The 21,306-nt window shown below is 45.6% G+C and overlaps 1 protein-coding gene across 1 annotated transcript in view; it reads left to right on the forward strand.

Annotated features, from left to right (window-relative positions):
• Positions 1 to 21,306, forward strand: part of LOC126542332 (uncharacterized) — a 62,015-nt gene that overhangs the window by 16,535 nt on the left and 24,174 nt on the right. The window contains exons 5-14 of the mRNA XM_072286340.1: positions 1,995 to 2,157; positions 3,786 to 4,073; positions 8,509 to 8,626; positions 9,319 to 9,491; positions 10,030 to 10,326; positions 10,983 to 11,113; positions 11,222 to 13,300; positions 13,773 to 13,896; positions 18,199 to 18,325; positions 19,997 to 20,178. Coding sequence (XP_072142441.1) covers positions 1,995 to 2,157; positions 3,786 to 4,073; positions 8,509 to 8,626; positions 9,319 to 9,491; positions 10,030 to 10,326; positions 10,983 to 11,113; positions 11,222 to 13,300; positions 13,773 to 13,896; positions 18,199 to 18,325; positions 19,997 to 20,178 — 3,682 coding nt within the window. The remainder of the gene's footprint in view (positions 1 to 1,994; positions 2,158 to 3,785; positions 4,074 to 8,508; positions 8,627 to 9,318; positions 9,492 to 10,029; positions 10,327 to 10,982; positions 11,114 to 11,221; positions 13,301 to 13,772; positions 13,897 to 18,198; positions 18,326 to 19,996; positions 20,179 to 21,306) is intronic.

Here is a 21,306-nt window from a genome sequence, read left to right on the forward strand (position 1 = left end):
CTTACGAAAGAAAATCTGAATGCAGCCCCAGAAATCTAAGTATTAGGGCCGATATTCACAGATATAGTCCTTTGCCATAAAGAACGGCTTAGCGGCTATGGTGCTGCGTTTCTAAGCACGAGGTCGCGGTATCAAATCCCGGCCGCGGCGGCCGCATTTCAATGGTGGCGAAATGCAAAAACGCCCGCAGTTCTTTGCACTGGAGCACGTTAAAGAACCTCAGGTGGTCAAAACTGATTCAAGGACCCCCACCACGGCGTGCTTCATAATCAAATCGTGGTTTTGGCGCGTAAAAACCCAGAAGTTAGTTAAGTTGCCATAACGAACGGTTTGTAAAAAGTTCCATTCTGTGCTAGTCTTCATGTGCCTTCTTGTGAACTTATTCCGTGTCTTTTTCTGTGCCGACATTACGTAGCTATCGGACTTCACTTTGCGTATCCAGTGTTTATATGTGACACTTTTTTGCAGCTCTCTAAAGTGTAATTATGTGACTTCTCTTAAATACTGAGTGTGTTTCCCTTATTTATGTAACTTAACCTTAAGATTAAGTGTGTTCAGCTTATTTGTGTGTCGACTTGCAGTTTGAGTGTTCATTTATGCAATTTCTGCATACCTGTCGCTTCCGTTAAATGTAGTTCAATGTGAAAAAGAGTAGCCGGCACTAATTAAAGGCGCTAACATCTACTAAACATAATAAATTTAAGAAAGAAAATGGCACCGGTCAGATGCAATAGGGCACATAATACTAGTATCAGCGAGGGGTGCCGGCCAATGGCGAACAAAGACACGTTTCAGCGCATAAGAAAAATGAGGAGGCGCGGCAAGTCACGTGTGCCCACGTGACTCAATTTAAAGAGAGTTACCGCAGTTGAATACCAGCAGCACTCTACCTTTTCTGTCGCCCTTTTGTCTCGGCATCTCTCTTCATTTTTACGCGCTGGAACATGCCTTTGTCTTCATTCCAACTAGCCCAACTCTGTGCCTTAAAGGGGCTCTAAACCACCCCTCTGGCTTGGCGAAATAACATAGTCCGCGGGTAGCATACGCTGCTGCGAACATCTCAGCCAAGTTTTGCTGTCGTACGCGGTGCGAGGAGCTCGCAAGTGGAGCGCGAAGTCACCTTTCTCTCAAACGCCCTCTTTTCAAAGAGAAGCCTGCTCCTCATTCTCTCCTGCACGCTTTATTTCGTAATAAAGCGGATTTTCATACGCGGGTGCTATTGGTAGCTGCGGTCGGCTATGCAGCTTACATACCGCCGCCGCCGCGGGGTGCCGCCACGAGTCCACTGGCTAAGCCCCCTGCGGCCTGCTGAGGACAAGCGCGTTTGGTTTACGCTGAGCGCGTAATAGGCATCAAAGTCAAAAGTCCTGACGACTAGTTAACACCCAAAATGAAATTTCAACTGCGCGCCACGGTGACACTTAGAAGGCGGGGCGTTGTGAGTACGCCCCACTCTACCGTAGCCTTCCAGTACAAGTCATTGAAGAAGGAAAGGGAACACGGTGGAGGCCCTGTTTGATTGTCAATAATTCCGCTTCTGCTGAACGCATTGAAGTACTTTTGCTGCAAAATGTTTCTGGAAATAGCCTGTCTTCACTTCAAATGCCTCTCTCCAGTTCTATGAAAACTGGTTCAGGGCCCTTTTGAACAGCAGCAGACAGTTCTTTCAAGGAAAAAATAAAATAAATTTGACCGCAGACTTGTGATGCAGATTTGACGCAGACTTGAAGTATGTGATGGGAGGGAGGGCGGGGAGGGGGAGGTATTGTTTGCTTTCACCCGTAAAGAATTGCACTGAGCAATGCATCGGCCTTTGAAAATAAGAAATAAGACCTTAATACAGAACCTCGTCAAGGGTCTTGCGCCTATATAGGAGCCTTTCTTGTGCAACCGCATGACACGCCTTGTGCGTAGTTCTGCCAGTGCAGGCTTGCTTGGCTTTCGCCCCAGACTGGTCGCATGAAGGCGCCCGTTCCTTTCTGCCTCCGGTACAGATTGCCAAGTTCTCTCTGAGGACGCCCGACGCAGGAACACGTTTCACCGTTGAAGATCTCAAGTGCCGCCATTTCTACGTCTTTCGAGTCAGCGCCGAGAACCAAGCCGGAGTCGGTGACGCGCTCGTAGACAAGAAACCCGTCCGAGTCCAAGCAGCACCCAGTGAGTATGACAGAAGCTACTATCTATACCTTACTGGGGATAAACCGCCCTGAAGTGTTGTAAATCTACAAGCAAGTGAAGGTGAAGACCGGAGAAATGCTTTGGTGCTCCGCTTATCTTTGTCCCAGAAAGAATTCCTTATGTTCTGCAATACACAAGTGGGTGGAACAATAATGTGTGTCTGCGTGGGGTGGTGGGGGGGGGGGGGAGGAGGGGGTCTGTAGAATGTCGTGACGAATATATCTCAAATGATAGTATACATAGTCTCAGAATGCCTTTTGTGTGGATATGTGGGCATGCCTTCAACAGTGGCGGGCTTTGTCCAAATACTTATCAGTGTTCCGCTCCATATGAGAAACTACTACGATGTATTTCAGCTAAGGAAACTGCAGTAGCCATAAGGCGTCAATAATTGGTTTTGTAAAAAAAAATATTGCGGGGAGTGTGAATGTCGTTAACCGCCCGTTTCAGGACAATATTTTATTTATTTAAAAAATGAAATTATGGGGTTTCACACGCCAAAACCACGATCTGATCATGAGGAACGACGTAGCGGGGAACTCCAGATTAATTTTGGCCGTGCACATACATGCGGCCACCGTGGCCGGGATTTGATCCCGCGACCGCGTGCTTAGCAGCGCAACACCAGAGCCACTAAGTAACAACTGTGGGTGTTTTAGTTATATATTAGTACCTTCGAGAGCTTTCCTGGGGCATTGTGTGAGAGGGCGCAGTGCAGTAAATATGTACATAAAGATTAAAATACAACCACGCCTTAAAAACGTAAAATAATTATTAGTGCAGAAACATGCGAATGAACTCAAGAACTTAACAAGACACACTATAAATGTAAGGGAGTAACAATCGGAATTAAAATTGACAAAATAAACATGAAAATGCAACAACGAACAAAAAATTTTAACTCAACGGCAATAGTGCTACAGAGAATAAAGATAACTGACAAAAGATCCTTCTCATGTGAAAAAAGAAAAAAAGGGACATATCGGCTACAGTACTAGAGGCAATATCTCAATACTCATGTTTGTCTCAGCACTTCTTGTAAGTGAACATGCTTTGGGCACTGACCAAATTCAGTTCTTCATTGGCAACTTACGCATTAATGTAGTCGCCTTGCAAGTGAAACAAGTGAAATACATTGGATAAGTATATTAGTTAATCCTCATGACGCAATTCTATACGTGCGCTACGGGAAATACTCTGGAACTAAATAAACATACCTTTTTTTAACATCTACAGCAGCGTCTTCTAGAAAAGCTATCAGCTGTCCCTCATAGACCACCATAATATGTCGACAGTGTGTACTTTTGATAACGCTACGCGCACACAGGTCTAACTGCGATCAGGGATGGATCCAAAGTAGCTTCCATCCAGTAGTGAGGCCTCATCTAAACACACAAAGAGCGGAAAGGAGGGAAAGGGAGGGGGTGGAGGTTCCTTAGTGACTGCTGCGAAAATCGACATAGATGCATGATTGCTGCTCAACCATCGGGAGACAAATTACGGAGACAACGTTCAGTTGAGAATAGCCGCCGGACACAAGTGACAGTTCATCGACGGTTCCCGTTATTTCACCATGTATCTACAACTGCTTCGGCGCGGTGTTGCAGAGAAGCCACCCGCTCCGGATCCCCCCGTGGTTGTCGTGCACCCGACCATGCCGGACGCGTGCATCGTGACATGGGCGCCCCCGTGCGATGGGGTGACCCTGTACGTGCTCGAGCGTTGTGACCTCGTGGGCGACGTGTGGATCGTGGTGAGCCAGCAGCGGGAGGCCGAGTTCGTGGCGCAGAACCTGGTGCCCGGCATCGAGTACTCATTCCGCGTCAGCGCAGAGAATGAGTGCGGCATGGGCAAGTGGTCCAAGCCATCGGAACCCATTGTCATCACCAGGAAAGGTGAGCGCGTCTGCTGGAGTTCTTTTTTTCTGCTATATGTGGCATCACTTCTTTTTCATTCCTACAGATTGCTTGAAGGAAGCATTTGAGGGCCGCCTTCAGGGCTGTTAGCGCTGCCGTTTTATATGTGTAACAACCAAATGCACGGTACGACACTCGATTCGTGTGCATAAAAACTGTTGACGGATGCGTTCGATAATTCGTGACCCTCTTAGTTCGACGCCCCTGCGCACGAAGCTCAGAAATTATTCGTGTCAGCTCAAGATGGCGGCGCTCATGACGGGAAAATAAATCGTTTATAACACAGCCTAAACATTTATTTATTTATTTATTTATTTATTTATTTATTTATTTATTTATAAATACTACAATCCCTGGTCGGGGTTTTAGTAAGGTGGGAAATGAGCGATACGTGATCTGATACAATAATATTGGCGAACAAGAGAGAGAGAGAGAGAGAGAAAAAAAAAGAAGAAGGAAAGAAAAAGAGAAATGCAATCCATATACTCATAGATATACACATATATACACAGATATATACCGATATGACATATCCATAAACACATACGCACACACATACATACGGTATACACGCCCTCGGTTCATATAAAAACAATAATTTTACAAAGCAGGTTAACGAAGCACAAGAACAAGTTATATATAAAGAACGAGATTTATATGCACAGGCTTGATATAAACTCAGCCAGGGAGGGCTGTAACACTTGGTCGTTTCTTAATAAATTCCAATAACAAATCGTTTTTGGAAAAAAATGAATATTTAAAACAATCATAATGTGTTTGGTACGGTGTTAATGTTCGATCGTGCCGCTGTATGGTGTTATAACCTGAGGAAGATCGAATAACTGTAGATGCGTCAACCTTTACATGTCCCGCTAGTATTTGATATAGAAATTTTAAACGTGAATGATGGTTTCTCGTGGCTAGATGTTTTAGATTAGCTCTGGTTAACACGTCTGTTACAGATGTGCGGTCATAACGATTGTATATAAAGCGAACTGCTCTTTTCTGAATCATTTCCAGCTTTTGAGTATTTGTTTTTGTGAATGGATCCCAGATAAGAACGGCGTAATCTAACCTAGGCAGAATGACAGATTTATACACAAGAAGGACTGTAGGAGTGGACAGTTTCAGAGCCCTGCGAAGGAAAAATAGTTTGCGTTGTGTTTGCTGTGACTTGATCGACGCGTTTAATCCACCTACGATCACTTGTTATGAGGAGACCTAAGTATTTATACTCTAACTTCGGTAAGAAAATTGTTATTGATGCCGTATTGATAAGTGAGGGGTAGTTTGTTGTGAGTAATTGTCATTGCTACTGTTTTTTTTTTTTCAAGATTGAGGGACATTTGCCAATTTTCACACCATGACGCAACCCACTGAAAAGCTTGATTTAAGAGTAGCTGGTCAGATGTACCTTTAATCTCGGAGTATGAAACACAGTCATCTGCGTATAGTTTAATTTTAACTGGGATCTTGTCAACAATGTCGTTTATAAAGATGAGAAAAAGAGGGGTCCCAGTACCGAGCCCTGTGGGTCATCGGAAGACACTGAAACTTTACCTGAGCTATGCTGGTCAAAACATTTAGGCGGCACAGCACCATATTTGATGTTAGGAAATGCGTTTCATGTTTTCGAAGTACGTTCTGTACGGTTGCTGTCTTGACGCAATAAAGCCCACTCGTTCACAGCGCTGTCAGCCAATGTGCCTTATCTCTACGCCTAAACAGCTGGACACTGGACTTTCGTCAAGTGCGGTTCTACTCGGTCAGTTTGCGCGCACTGGGCACGTGGGATAAGAGAGAGAGAGAAAACAAGGGTAGGAAAGGCAGGGAGGTCAACCAGAACAGCATCCGGTTTGCTACCCTACACTGGGGGTGGGTGAAAGGGGAATAGAAAGAGGAAGAAAGGGAGAGAGGAAGCACTGAGTACGTGTGGGAGCGACACCATACACAAGGACACTATAAACGGTCTGTTAAGCCCGTGCACTTCAAGTACCGCACTAGTGCACGAATCGCTTTTCGAGCTAGTGACGGGTGTGGCCACGGTCCGAGTATCTTTGACTCGGTGAAACATCTCGAGTCCAGTCTGCGTAAAGTTGCCCGCAGAGAGAGGCGTTGGACATCGTAGCGAGGGCAGGTACACAATAGGTGCTCGATGGTCTCCTCGCACCCACAGGAGTCGCACATCGGGCTCTCGGCCATTCCCATACGGTAGGAGTATGCGTTCGTGAACGCCACTCCCAGCCACAAGCGACACAACAAGGTTGCTTCGCCGCGGGGAAGGCTAGATGGCAGTTGTAGCCGTAGCGTGGGGTCCAGTTTACGTAATCTGCAATTTAGGCCACTTGAAATCCAGAGATCTTGGGACTTCTTACGCGCAAGTCGGCGAAGTTCTCTGGCAGCGTCCGACCTCGCCAAAGGTGTTGGACGCGTCTTGGTATCTTCGTGGGCACACCGGGCAGCCTTGTCAGCTAGGTTGTTGCCGACGATGCCACAGTGAGCAGGAATCCACTGAAATATAATGTGGTGTCCACTTTCCAGAGCATGGTGGTGCAGTTCCCTGATTTCAGATGTCATTTGCTCGTAAGTTCTGGGACGTAATGCGGACTTGATGCTGTGAAGGGCTGCCTTTGAGTCACAAAATACGACCCATTTCTCTGTAGGCTCTTCGGTGATGTACATCATAGCGGCATGGAGAGCTGCAAGTTCTGCCGATGTAGATGTAGTCGTGTGCGACAATTTGAATTTAACTGTAACGTTCTTGGCTGGAACGACGAATGCGGCAGTTGAGCTGGTAGGTGAGGTGGAACCATCGGTATATATATGTATGCGGTCATGATACGTCTGGTGCAGTAATATGAGTGTAAGTTGCTTCAGAGCCGGCGATGGATGATTGGACTTTTTTGTAATTCCAGGAATAGCAAAATTCACTTGAGGCTGTCGCAAGCACCACAGGGGAGAGGAAGGCTTCGCCGCCGGTGTAAATGATGCCGGTATGTACTCATGATGAGCGCTAATAACTCGTGAAAAGGTCGCTTGATGTCTCTCGGCTGGTAGGGAGGCCAAATGATGGTCGGGGATCCTTGACAGATGGCGAATGTGCGCTCTGAGAGAGTCGACAGCTACATGTGTCTGGATTGTATGGTCTCCTGCGATGGCGATTGTCGCTGCTGTTGAGGTGCACCTAGGCAGCCCTAAACACGTGCGTAGGGCTTGACCTTGTATGCTCTCCAAGGCGCGAAAGTTCGTCTTGCATGCATTTGACAATACTGGTAGGCTGTAACGAAGGAGTCCGAGAAACAAAACCCTGTACAGCTGCAACATAGAATGGACTGGTGTACCCCAGTTTTTCCCGCATAGAAATCGGAAGACCTGAGCAATGGCGACTAGCTTCTTCTTCAGATAGACGCAGTGAGGGCTCCATGAGAGGTTGCGGTCAATGATGACGCCCAGAAAGCGATGCGTCTTAACATAGAGTACAGCTTGACCATTGATCGTGACAGGATACGATGACATTTGTTTCCGCGTAAAACCAAGTAATGCGCACTTTTCAGTAGACACACTGAGGCCTTGCTCTCGGAGATAAGAAGCTCGGCTGTTGCATGGACGAGCTGAGAGAAAGCGTGCTTTGTCCCACTCTCCTTTGGCGCAGCAAACACGGGGAACATAGCTTAGAGGTATTAATGGTTCGGTGTTGGTGCTTGCAATTTACGCCAGCTTATTGTATTGCGTTAACCGGGCCTGTATTTGGTTTGTTTTGGTTTCACTTAATGTGGCAACCATTACTGACCTACAGCGGCTATTATTGCAAAACTCGTATTACACGCTCAAAAGCATGGCAATCTTTTGAGTAATTTCGTCAAAGCTTTTTCCACTTATCTGGCTTGCGCTTACGGGGAACAACGCGGTTTCAAGAAAGTTAAACAAGAAGGCCCTCCTGCGTTGTCGACCAAGTTCTGAAGCCTTTGTGGTTTGCACGCCTTTATGGCTTAACTATATTCGTACACTGTAAACCGATTTACCCCCTGGCGGGTCCTTAAGGGTGCAAACAGGTCGATCACACAAAAACTTACGCCCGTAAAGGGGGTAACGGTAGAATTTAGAGAAAGAAAGCACCCTCAAGGGTGCGAAGTTGGTTTGCAGTGAATCTGCTCCTCTACACAAACGCTATAACTTCGACAGAGTAGCTGCTCTCAGGACATTATTGTTTAAACCGTGGAATGCATGCAAAGAGGGTACGTGTGTGCGTGTACAAGAGTGAGGTTCTGGAGTATTTTCACGATGGTTGCTATATAGCGGAAGAATATCACGGGGGTGGGGGCAGGAGGGGAAGAAACGTAAAACCTCACCTTACGTGAGCGTCGGCAGTACTTAAATTGTGCTGCGGTGAATATTTAATTTACTTTTCTTTCAGTTGCGTCGATGACAGCACCAGAGTTCACCAAGTTACTCTCCGACGTCAACGTTCTCGTTAACGAAGACGCCTGCTTCACCTGCCAGTTTACAGGAAAGCCTACGCCAGAGATCACATGGTAAAAGCATGATTTATATACATGATAGAAAAAGATGTTGACGCACAAATACGGCGCCGACCAAATGAGTAACACGACGCGAAATAACTCATAAATACAACGTAGAGTTACGCTACAACATAGAGTTGCGCTATTACCTGCACATGAAAACAGCATCATGACATTATGGAGGAACTGTCAAAGCAATGATGCGAAAAACAGTGCCATTTAACAGAGTGATATTAGAAAGAAACACACAGACAACAATGTGAACCACAGTAATATCACATACACACAGCCACTGTAAAAATGAAGGGAGCTATTGTTAGCGATCTTTTTACATGTGCTAATATTTCTAGTTTTTTTCAATTGGCCGCTTACATCTCACACCAGTGTGTGTGTCAAGCTCGAAAACACCCAGAATCACCCAAGCGTCACGTGACGAATCACGAGCGGAACATGCAGGTAAACTTATTGCTTGCAGAGGATGGTGAATGCACTGATAGGCTTCTAGACTATCTCCAGAGTTGACTTTTGTCCAACGAGCGCATAGTGTTATTTCACTTTAGATGGCTACCCCAGTACTGTTGGAATATCTAAAAGCTATGGAACGTTTATTGGGACAAAAGAAGAAATGCAAGGGGATGCCTGGACGACTGCACTACTGTCATTGCCGCGTTTTTTTTTTCTTTTGTCTTCTTTTTTGTCTCCAGGTACAAGGGAGGTCAAGAAATATTCGACTCCCCACGTGCGGACATTGAGACTTCGCTAGCCAGTTCAACACTCAACCTGAAACAAGTGCGGCTCGAAGACAAGGGCAAGATTGAATGCCAAGCTCTCAACAATGCCGGTTTGAAAACGACGTCGGCAAAGTTAACAGTATTAGGTAATTAAGTTACATCTCATGTCCGCCACATTACATGGAAAATCCCCGCAAAAATATATAGGCATTTGCTATGACTATCATTGCCATAGTTTCTGTGTGTGCGGGAGGTACTGAGATCTTTAATATTTTTTACCGGTAGACAAGAACGAAAGCTTGATGTGGGTTTTAACTTCAGATGATATTTTTATGCTCTCACAGAATCTCGCAATTAGGTGGTAAAGACTATAAGAAAAGTACGCTTTTACATTCGGCTGCGAGCGCTTGGAGTACGGAGACACGAGGTTGGTGCACGGTCGCACTCTTTCCGCTTGTTTCTGTCGTTACACTCTTAATGACAAAGTGTTCACTGAGCTTATGAATTTTGCCGTGCGAATGATGTAAGCCTTGATGTCTTGGTTACTTGCCCTCTTAATCATCTTCCTAAATTTTTTGTAGCTGTATATCTCTAAAAATATGTCACTGCAGCACTCTCCGTGTGGTTTTCGTCATCGCTTCTTGTTTTGTAGGCATGCCTTCTTACCAATTTTCTTTTTCACAGCGCCACCAAAGTTGATCAGCTCGCCGGCATACAAAGACGGCCTTATGTTCGATTCCGGAGAGACGTTGCGAGTCAAGCTGTCCTACACAGGCCACCCACCTCCAACGTTCGTGTGGAAACGAAATGGCGAGCCGCTGGCTTTTGACGATCCGAACTGTTCAGTGACTATCGACAGCGAAGATCAGACGATACTGTTCAAGATTGTGGACGCAGATTGCAACCACCGTGGAAATTACTCTTTGGAAGCCATTAACGAGCACGGTAGTGACGTGTTCTCTGTCGACGTTATGGTAACAGGTGCGTTTCTTATTCATTCATGCAAGCTTTCTTTGACTGTGGTTTTAGTTATGAAGCCGCATATGCAGGCTCTACAATTTCAGCCTATTTTACCTCAAGCGATGTGTAAATAAGATAACATGACAGGTTGAATGAAATTCAACAGCTTTTGTTAGACTGTCTTGAGATATGATGTTGATTTTGAGCCCTGGCAGTCAGCCAGATATACCGCGCGTACTGCAGCTACTAAGCAATGTCTCTCTTTGTACGCTTGAGAGGAATGAATTGAACAGTTCTCGGTAGGGCGTCAACAAATCACACTTATGCCCACTACACAGCTCCAACAGCTCTTTGACAATATCATTCTAGAAGCATAATATACCTGTGTCAACCGAATATATATTCTTAAACATTTCTTTTTAGTTACACAGAGTGGAAAAACAATTGGGAAGTGCAGTGCCTCCTATTGCAATGTAAAAGCTTGCAGCAACAGGCTCACCAAGGAAATTATAATAAGAGTTAATGCAGAAACTAACACGTTAATATTACTTATCCAGACTATTTTCAATGTTTTATTCTCAACGTACTTTCAGGTATTATATCTTTAGTCGCAGCATTTATTTTTACATTAATAGCAAGCTTCTAATTGGTTAACTTGTGCGTTCAACGATATATAGGCGAACCAGACCCTCCCAGTTTGCCACCGGAAATCACATCTGTGGACTGGACCTCATGCACGTTGGCCTGGAAGCCAACGGATAACGATGGTGGCAGTCCCGTCAGTAGCTACGTCGTTGAAAAGCGCCTCGTAAGCGAAGCATTTTTCTCTGCGTGAAATCACGTTTACGAATGCTGCCTACAGCAACAATAATTTGAGACTAATAATGCCTTCCTTTCCTATCTTTTTTTTTTTCAGATGGACAACGAACTTTGGCTGAAAGCAACAACAACTCATCACGAACACTGCACAGTGTACGGCTTAGAAGAAGGCGCCAAGTACGCCTTTAGGCTGCGAGCAGTAACCGTTTATGGCACTAGCAAACCAGGCCCCAGCACAGAGCCCGTTAGCCTTCCACGACTCGACTCAAGAGCAGATACGCTAGCGACAGAAGTCGAATCGACAGAACAAACCGAAGCTATCGCCACGGAGCAAGAGTTGGGTTCCACAGAAGAAGACGTCACACTCACTGTCACCAAGTACGACAGCGACGACCAACGTTCGTCTCTAGATGTTGACGAATTCCTCAACGAAGACGCCGCTGTCTCGGAGGCGGTTTCGCAGTTTACTGCTCCATTCATGCCGAGCGAGCTTAGTGACTATGAAACGCTAGTGCCAAGTTCCACTGTCAAGGTAGAATCTGGCGAGGTGTCCGAGATCGACTACGACACACTGGCGAAGCGTGCCAGTCTCGAAACCAGCGACGTTGCTGTGCCCAGGGTTGTATCCGTTGTGGAAGCCATCGTCCCAGAGACTGAAAAAGAAGAGCCACCGCAGGAGGCACCGTTGTTGCCGGAACGCAAGGAAGCTGTTGCGCTTCCAATTAGAGAACATTCGTATGAAGTTATTCCCTATGCAGCGGACGACATTTTCGATCTTTCACTCGGAGAGCGAAAATACGAACAAGCTACGCAAGGATACATTCCTCTAACCGTCAGCTGCACAGTCACAGTCTTAGCGTGGCAAAATGCTGACGATACACCCACTGTCAAGGAGCGCGTGGACACTGAGAAGCCTCCTGGCATTCACCTCGTGCCTCATACATTTCACCTCGTCGTCTTTTCGCCCCCTCTTCTTCTCGACCAAACCCATGAAGTGTCAGCCCCGCATCCTCCGGAGGGAATCACAGTCAGAGTCGTCACACTAGCTCAATGGAACATGTACAGGAACTTGCTTCCGGACTCATCTTTCCTCATCATCGACGTCTTGCAACCTCTTCTTGTCCTCGCACCTCCTCTGGCCCTCGAGTCCGCAGGTGCCTTCGTAGACCCAGAGAGGAGATTGCCAATAGTGTGTCGTTTCACTCTCAGCGAGCGACTTCCACTTCCAGTGAACTACATCATCGACACCTTGCTGTCCGAATCTAACCTCCGCAGGTCCCAGCACCCGTCTCGTGCATGCTGTTCAGTCGAGTTCACTGAAACACTGCCCAGTCCCGTGGCGATCATAACGACTGTCACGCCAAACGAACCCGTTCCAAGAATCATCACGCCACAGGCATCGCCTGAGCTTTTGCTCGACCACGCAACTTATGAAAAGCGACGTGAACTGCTCTCTGCTTCGCCAGCCGACTCCGGTGTGGACACGAGCTTCGGCTACCCGCGACCACACTTCAGGAGCAGGCAGCGACAAGCCGAGGAATACGACGGAGAATTTTACTTGCACGATGCGTGGTACTATAAGAAGGCAGCAAGGGTGAAAGAATTCGACGTACGGACAAGGAGGTCCTATGCCCGCAGGATCACGACGCTTTCCAGGAGCATCGAGCGCGACTACAGTGCAAAGAGAACAAATATCGACAGGCTGGAGAGCCGCATTTCCTCAGAAATGTCCAGCCTGGAACACGACCTCGAGCTGCTGCGATCAATGCAGAGCATGCTGCGTCAAAAACTGAGCACACGGGAGCGACCTTCCGGTGATCAGAACGGCGGCAAGGAAACCACCAACGGCAGGAAGACCGAGGGCAGTTCGGACTCATCGGCGACGGCGCGTGTCAGACCGTATCCGGACTCAGGATCCCGCATGTACCTGTCTAGGCGACTATCGAGAAGCGACTCGTCCGAGTCGGAAGAGCCGCAGCCCGTAAAGCCGCGCGTGAAGCAACAGCCGAAGGGGGAGGCGCCCTGTTTTGTGACTCGCCTTGATAACCGCATTGCACCCAGTGGCTACCGAATCAAGCTCCACTGCACTGTGATGGGCGATCCGATGCCGCAAATTACGTGGCTAAAGAATGGCATCAAGGTGGCACCCGACAACAGGCACATAGAGATTACTCTTGTAAGTACCGCTATATCTGCGCTAAAGTTATTACTAAATGCGAACAACATCCGTACATGGGACTCAGGAATGCTACACAATCTGAATTATGTTTTAGGCACATCACGAAATAAGTTGTATGAATACTTTAGCGTCCCCTAACTTCCGTGTTTCAAGTAGATGCAAGCTTTCCCTGCTTCTCAGCACACGTGACAAGCGGAAGTATTTCTCGGTGCGTAAAGAATGTATTTAATATGCTAGCAAGGAAGCTGTTGCAATTATTGCAAAAAGCGCGTCTGCGTTTCCTGTACGTGTTTGTGTTCAGTTGTTTGAGTCTACTTATGCCTTTTGTTCCTTTTTTAAAACTTTATTGATCAAGTGCAACAATACGTGGGAGAAGCCGTGATTAAGATACAAAAGGAGATATGCTTGCCTGTGTCGGTGTATTACTGTGAACTCCTTTGTACGAATTGCTTCTTTTTTTACAATGCAGACAGAGTTTGGAATGTGCAGCCTTGAGATCTACAACGTGAAGCCAGATGACACTGCTGAATACACATGTCACGCTGTTAACGCCTACGGAGACGCTACCACCAGTGCCTACCTCCGAGTCACAGGTAAGGCGCCAAGAAAAACATGCCTTTGGCGCACCTTGAGTAAGAGGCTGAAGTGAGTGGTGTCATAACTTGTTCTTGTTTTTGGCAGCAACACGACTACGTCTGTCGAAAATTTACACGAGCAGCAAAGTAAAATGCACTTGATAACTGCAATGTTAGCTTTGTCTGGTTGAGCTCGGCGCCATCAGGTGGCTGTAGCGCGCAGGCCGTTCACAGACTGATGTAGATAGAAACTAATGATACCTACACACACACAATATATATATATATATATATATATATTGCCGCGCGACTGGCCGCTCCAGGAACTTTGCGTGTATTCGTGGGCTTCTTTCACGCTCGGAAAAACAATTTTATGTAGCACGTATTGAGCAACGGAAGGCTGTGTCGCGAGTTTTTCATGTCGCTTTGCAATTTTTTCATCGGCTCTTTTCACCTAACTATAATATTCGAGAAGTTGATTTATTATTTAAGACTAATTATCTAATCAGGCGGAATGAAAAAAATAATTTGAGGATCTCCTAGCGACGGCAAACAACATTACCTTAGTTCTGTCCAGCAACGTGGCATTCGCATATATTTAAACACCGGTTAAAGTTAGCTGGGACACCCTGTATATATGTAAGGATGTGTATGTATGTATGTATGTATGTATGTATGTATGTATGTATGTATGTATGTATGTATGTATGTATGTATGTATGTATGTATGTATGTATGTATGTATGTATGTATGTATGTATGTATGTATGTATGTATGTATGTATGTAAGTATGTATGTATGTATGTATGTATGTATGTATGCACATAGTTACTAGCGCAAAACACGAACCAATAGCATCAGAATTTCTAAAAATGAAGAGCAAGCAACAGAGATCGCAAAAAAAAAGAACAGAGGAAACTGAAAGCTTTTCTCACAGCAGCTTGGGAATATTAGGAACTGGTAGACGCAATGCAAGAGGAAATAAGACGTATGGCTAACAGCGCAAAAAGCGACCACGAGAAGCGAGACACGCACACATTCCCTTCTTTTGGTCGTCTGTTTGCGCTGTTACCCATATGTTTCAATAAGAACCAACTCACCCCAAAAGAAGTACTCACGAAAGAGAAAATAAGGCATACACGGCAAAAAAAAAAAAAAAAAAAAAGAAATTGTTCGATTGGAAAGAGGAAACCACGTAGGTGGTGGAACAGGGAAATAAAGCGAGCTATAGAAGAGCGGAAGCAGGCGTCTAGGGATCATCTAGAAGCCAAGAAGCAGGGGTTACACGAAGAAGAGGTGCTCCATAGATGAAACAAATACCCAGAAAATAAAAGGGTGGCGAGTGAACTCGCGCAAGAGAAAATTAAATGCGCGCGTGAACGTTGAATGCGTAACATTCGCAAAAGAGACATACGCACACGAAAAAGATTCTGGAACCATATAAGGGCACTCGGAGCTCTAACTAAATATTCGCAAATGGCTATAAGGGACGAAGACGGTAACATCTACGAAGGAGACGATACGCTCTGGTACATCACAGACGTTATTATAGGGATGACTTCAGCACGAAAGAAAGCGTAGTTCAGACTCACTCAGATCCAGCAACAACACAGAAGCCTGATAGATAAAATTTACAATAGATAGGCTTTATTGGGAAAAAAACAGAAGAGCATATCCTTTGTAACACGGCAGCAGAACCCGATGAAATCCCAATACAACTAATCAAGAACCTCGGACAAAAGAGCAAGGCAATACCGACTAATGCCATAGAGGAAGTGATTAGAACGAAGGAAATTCCAGTTGGATCGCGTGAAAGCAAGATGAACCTCATCCACAAAGGCAAAGGTGATAAGGATAAGACGAGCTCATACAGGCCAGTTACAGTAATGCCGGGGATATATAGAATGGCAATATAAGTCATAAAATTGGAACTGTCAATTTTGGTGAAGAAAAATGATGTGCCGGGGGAACGGCAGAATCGTTTCAGGCCAGGCAGGCGCTTAGAGGATAATATGTTTGTACTAACTCAGTGCACAAAGGTTTCAGTAGCTCAGAATATATCTTTATTGATAGCATTTCTAGATATTATAGGAGACTTTGACAACGTAGACAGGGAATCGTTATGGGATGTTCTTAAGCACGAAGGCATAGAGGGCGTTTTGGTGGAGATGCTGAGGGAGATATATAGAGACAACCGAGTACAAGCTAAGATATAATCCAAGACATAATGCTTGGAAACGTGGCGGCTCTTTATACGAAGTGTCTATCGATTGCAAGGGTCCCAGAAAACTGGAAGAATGCAAACATTATACTAATCTACAAAAAAGGAGACGTTAAGGAATTTAAAAATTATAGGCCCATTAGCTTACTCCCAGTATTATATAAAATATACCAAAATAATCTCCAATAGAATAAGGGCAACACTAGACTTTAGTCAGTCAAGGGAAGAGGCTGCCTTCAGGAAGGGATAGTCTACAATGGATCACATTCATGTCATTAATCAGGTTATCGAGAAATCCGCAGAGTGTAATAAGCAGTGCAATAATTGCACCCGCAGAGTGCAATAAGCCTGTCTCTATGGCTTTCATAGATTACGAAAAGGCATTTGTTTCAGTAGAGACACCAGCAGTCATAGAGGCATTACGTAATCAAGGAGTGGTGACCACTTACGTAAATAGCTTGGAAAATATCTACAGAGTTTCCACAGCTACCTTAACTCTGCACGAGAAGAGGAGGAAGATACCTAAAAAGAAAGGGATTAGACAGGGAGACACAATCTCCCCAATGCTATTCACTGCATGCTTGAAAGAAGTATTCAAGATATTAAACTGGGAAGGCTTAGGGGTAAAGATCGACGACAAAGATCTCAGAAACCTTCGGTTTGCCGACGACATTGTTGTATTCAGCATCAATGCAGTCGAATTACAACAAATGATTGAGGACCTTAACAGAGAAAGTGTGAGAGTGGGGTTAAAGATTAATATGCAGAAGACAAAGATGATGATGAATAGCCGGGCAAGAAAACAAGAGTTCAAGATCGCCAGTCAGCCTCTAGAGTCTGTGAAGGAGTACGTTTACCTAGGTGAATTACTCACAGGGAGCCCTGATCATGGGAAGGAAAATTACAGAAGAATAAAGATGGGTTGGAACGCATTCGGCAGACATTGTAAGCTCTTGACTGTAAGCTTATCATTGTCTTTGGAAAAAAAAGGTATACAATCAGTGAATTTTACCGGTGCTGACATATGGGGCAAAAACAGGGAGACAGACAAAGAAGCTCTAGAATAAGTTAAGGCCCGCGCAAAAAGCGATTGAAAGAAGATTGCTAGGCATAACGTCAGTACTAACAGTACCGCTAAATGTGGAATGCGAAGGGATTCACCCAGTGAGAACTGTAGGTAGCGTGCACGTTCCAGAAGCACTTTGGCCTAAAGTGGACGGAAGCGTCAACCGGTAAGCAGTCGAGATAAGCAAGAGACGTTTAGAGTATTGGTGGGGAAAAAGGCAGGGGCGAGATTGATGCGAGATTGATACGTATCTTAGAGTCATAGCTAGTGGTGCAAGGTAGATCTTCAAGGAGAGAAGAAATTAAGGGGATGTATACAAGAATTCTGGTTAAAAAAACATGTATAGCATACCTGTATAAATTAAGCAAGCTAAGTGACTATTTGTCACCGCCCCGTTTCAATGCGCAGGGCACTAAGTCGTCGTCGTCGTCGTCGTCGTCGTCGTTCTTGTTTGCGCCTCCGCTCATACTGTAAAATGCCCAGTCCGTTTGCGTTCACCAGATTAGCGGACGCGAGAGAACTCTCTAGTAAAGGAAGAAAAATAACAACTTTTCTTTTTTTTCTTTTACTGGATTTATTCATGGAATAATTTATTATGGATTGGAAATACTTGCAACAAGCACAATATGTCACCTGATTCTCCACAGCGGTAAACTGCTAAATAATTGAAGGGTGATGACTGGTGTACTGAAATGTTCAAGCTGTTTAGCAGTTCGCAACCAAACTTTTGCAGTAATCACTTACGCTGAGGAAAGAAGGCTAAAAATAATACATGCTACATTCCTTATAGACGTATAATGTGTAGAAAATAGTCTTCTAGTATCCACAGGGGTTTCACAAGTACTTCACAGATAGTCACTCATGAAAAAGAAAATAGAAGAGAAAGAAAGGAAGATTGAGTTTTCCAACGGCTTCGCAATGTCACACGAAAAGCAATTAGAGACGTCATGAAAATCAAATACTCATGCAAACGGAAAATCACATTCCAGTAATCTTAAGCTTTCTCTAAAATCTTGAAACTTCTCTTTTCAGGCGAAAGGGAAGAGACGCCCGAGGAGCCGAAGTTCGAGTCCTGCGCCCCCGACCTGACCGTAAGGCCAGGCGGGAGGGCTGTCTTCTCTTGGAGGGCAACCGGATCCCCTGCGCCCACGCTCAAAGTGTAAGCGCAGCCTTTCTTTAGGCGCAATCAGCCCCGCAGATACAGTCCTAAGCAAAAAAAAAAAAAAAAGCAAGTTCCACGGACAAAGTCAGCCCACGCGTGAGGCTATGAGGCAATGGCGTAAACAGGGGGAATTACTAGTATAGCAAGCAAGCTTGGACGCCTTCTACTCCAGTGCAAAGAGGATATTTAATGAGACGAGCCACCTATTCCCGGTTGAGAGTTAATAACTCGTCACTTTTAATTGTGTCCGCTTCTTTTTCGCCACCAAGTCTTTTGTTGGTCGTTCATTAAACAGCCAATCTTCATTTTTAACAGGACTAAGACAATCTTGCCCCAGCTTTGAAGCAACTTAAAACCGATGCAAGTTTCCTTGGTAGCAATTATATGAAGGGCCTTGCTGCTGCTTTGACGCTATTCTAGAACAATGGCTAGCAGAGTCGAAATGACCGACAATGGGCCCTTTATAAGCGCGTATCATTCACAGCACTCTGTGATCATGCATGTTTCAGAGGCCCTGTCAGTGCCGTGGGCATCTGCATTGTTCGGTATTTTTGTGCAACGTATTTCGATGCAAATTGCAGTACGTTCGTTGCACAACGGGAAATAAAGCGCGTCAACGCCGGGCAACCGCGCCCATGCAGAAAACACACCGGAAATGCGCTCCATCTGTAGTTTCTCCTTCAGGCAACTGAAGTAGCCACGCTAGGGGATGAGGCTAATGTGAATTCGTAATCGCTTCAATTTGTGCTTCGCCAAACATTTTTCTCGGTCCTTTCACTCATACGAAAGCAACGTATACCATTACCTCTTGCCTTAAAGTTCCTTATAATACTAAGCTCCTCCGAAACAAGGTACCGTCCGGATCAAGCTCCTTGGTTTAATCTTTAACAACCGTTAGTAACTTATGAAAACGATGTGTTGTCCTTATATCTGCCTCGAGTTGGCCGACCTTTCTTAACGACGGTACTATGGAGATTCAGGCCTGCGAGAGACCGATTAGCATGACCGGCGCTCCTCCCCTTAGCTTCACGCAGTCGTGGGGGGGAAACATAACAGTGTCGTGCTGCAACGGCATGCCGAGCTACGCTTCACTCCGCAGACTTGAGCCGTCCACCGCGCGCAGCTGTCGCGGAGAAAATTTACATGTGTGCACCGAAGGCACGCGAAAGCAATCGAATATGTGAAAGCCAATATTCTCTCACAAGAAGTGAGGCACGGTCGTTATGAAAGCTATAAATACGAGAAGAGCCTTCAAGAGGCATTTAGCTAACTTTCTTGTGTTCTGTTTTGCGTTTACGTGTCTGCAAAAAAAAAAAAAAAATAGCTAATCAGATGCGTGGCCCACATTACAGCGCACGCCCACACCTCAGCTCGCTTGCAGTTCTCACTTCCTTTCTTTTTTTCCTTAATGGGGTCTTCAAAAACCAATTTGGCGTCATATCGCTGTTGTTTTTTCTCCCTTCCCATGCGTGCACTATATCAGAAGCTAGTTCCCCGAATATAGCACGTATAAAAAGCGCTTGTGAAATGCTTCGCTCTACCCTGTCTGGTGCGTGGGCCCACGCACAGGTATTTCGACATGTACACTCAGTTTGAACGAGTTCAGGCACTCATTTTGCGATAACACCTGGTGTCTTTGCTCCTCGCCTTCCTCCGGTTCCCGCGCAGCATGAAGGACTCGAAGCCTTTGCGCACCAACCTGACGACAGACGTGATCGTCTCAAAGGACGGCGTGTGCCGCGTCTGCATCGCCAAGGTCTCTCCCGAGGACGCTGGAGTTTTCACGTGCACCGCGGAGAACGACTCTGGAACGGCTGTTTCCACCAGCATCCTAAGGATCGCTGGCCAAGGTACACAAGACGCGTTCACACAAATCCAGGCGTAGCCCATAGACATCCCTAGAGCATCGTCATGATACGATTTGCCGCAGCTTTAATGTAGCGCTATAAATCTGGTGAGACGGCTGTGGAGAATGCAAACACATGCCTGCCTGAGCCGCACCCTCGCACTGCCTGTTTTTAGCCAACAAGCTGCAGCAGCCAGAGGCCGACAGCGCTCTCCAGCATATTTTCGCTTTTGCTTTTCTTTCGATGCGACACGCCAGCCACTTACAGTAATTCTCTCAGGTTATCTTAACGCTCCTGATCTGTGCCCGCGCAGGGCATAGCGTTGCAATAAATTAGATATGCTTTGCTGTCATGTATATAGAAGCGCGAATACGGACAGCTCTGTGAGACACATATTTTATAAGCAGAATTGAAGGGTTTGAAGAGTGGGGGTAAATGTCAGGCGTTTAAGCCCAGCCCCATCGATTGTATTTAAGGATTTCCCATAGCTCTTCACTATGCACGGGGCTGATTGTCAAATGTTAGGGAAGCTAGGTCGCATGGAGGGCATCCAGTAGAAAGAGAGAGCAGCGTGAACTGCTTGGTATACGTAGAAATATAATGGTACGACTGCAAGAAGACCGCGCGATTCACGTGGGAGCGCTAAGCGGCGACAGCCGGCTAATCTGGCGTGGCTACGGAGTCTCGAAGGCTTATGCTACCGAGTAGGCATCTTTGTGTCATCTAATTTTGGGAATGTTCCATAAGCGGATAACTATAGCGTTTAATGTTTATTCTCTGCAGTTGTTACTAGAGGTATAAACAGAATTCTACCCGCAATTCAGCGTTCATCCACTCAAATTATTCCTCTTTGGGCGCACATAGACATGCTGAATAATTTGGTGATAGATCCAACACTCTCTGACACATGCGCATTTCGTTCTGGTGGCACAACAACTAAATGCTCAAAAAAAAAAGAAGAGTGAAAGTTGCTGCAAAAAACTTTGAACCTACTTTTCTTTTTTCCACCAACATCGGCAATTTCGGTATCAGCAGAATACTACCACAGCGGCAATAGCCTCGTAGACGTCTACATCCTAATTTGTAAATTTATTTTATTGTTTTCTGAAGCAGGCGTTAATTTCCAATCTA

The sequence above is a fragment of the Dermacentor andersoni genome, chromosome 2, assembly GCF_023375885.2.
Source record: "Dermacentor andersoni chromosome 2, qqDerAnde1_hic_scaffold, whole genome shotgun sequence".
NCBI classification, from domain to species: Eukaryota; Metazoa; Arthropoda; class Arachnida; order Ixodida; family Ixodidae; genus Dermacentor; species Dermacentor andersoni.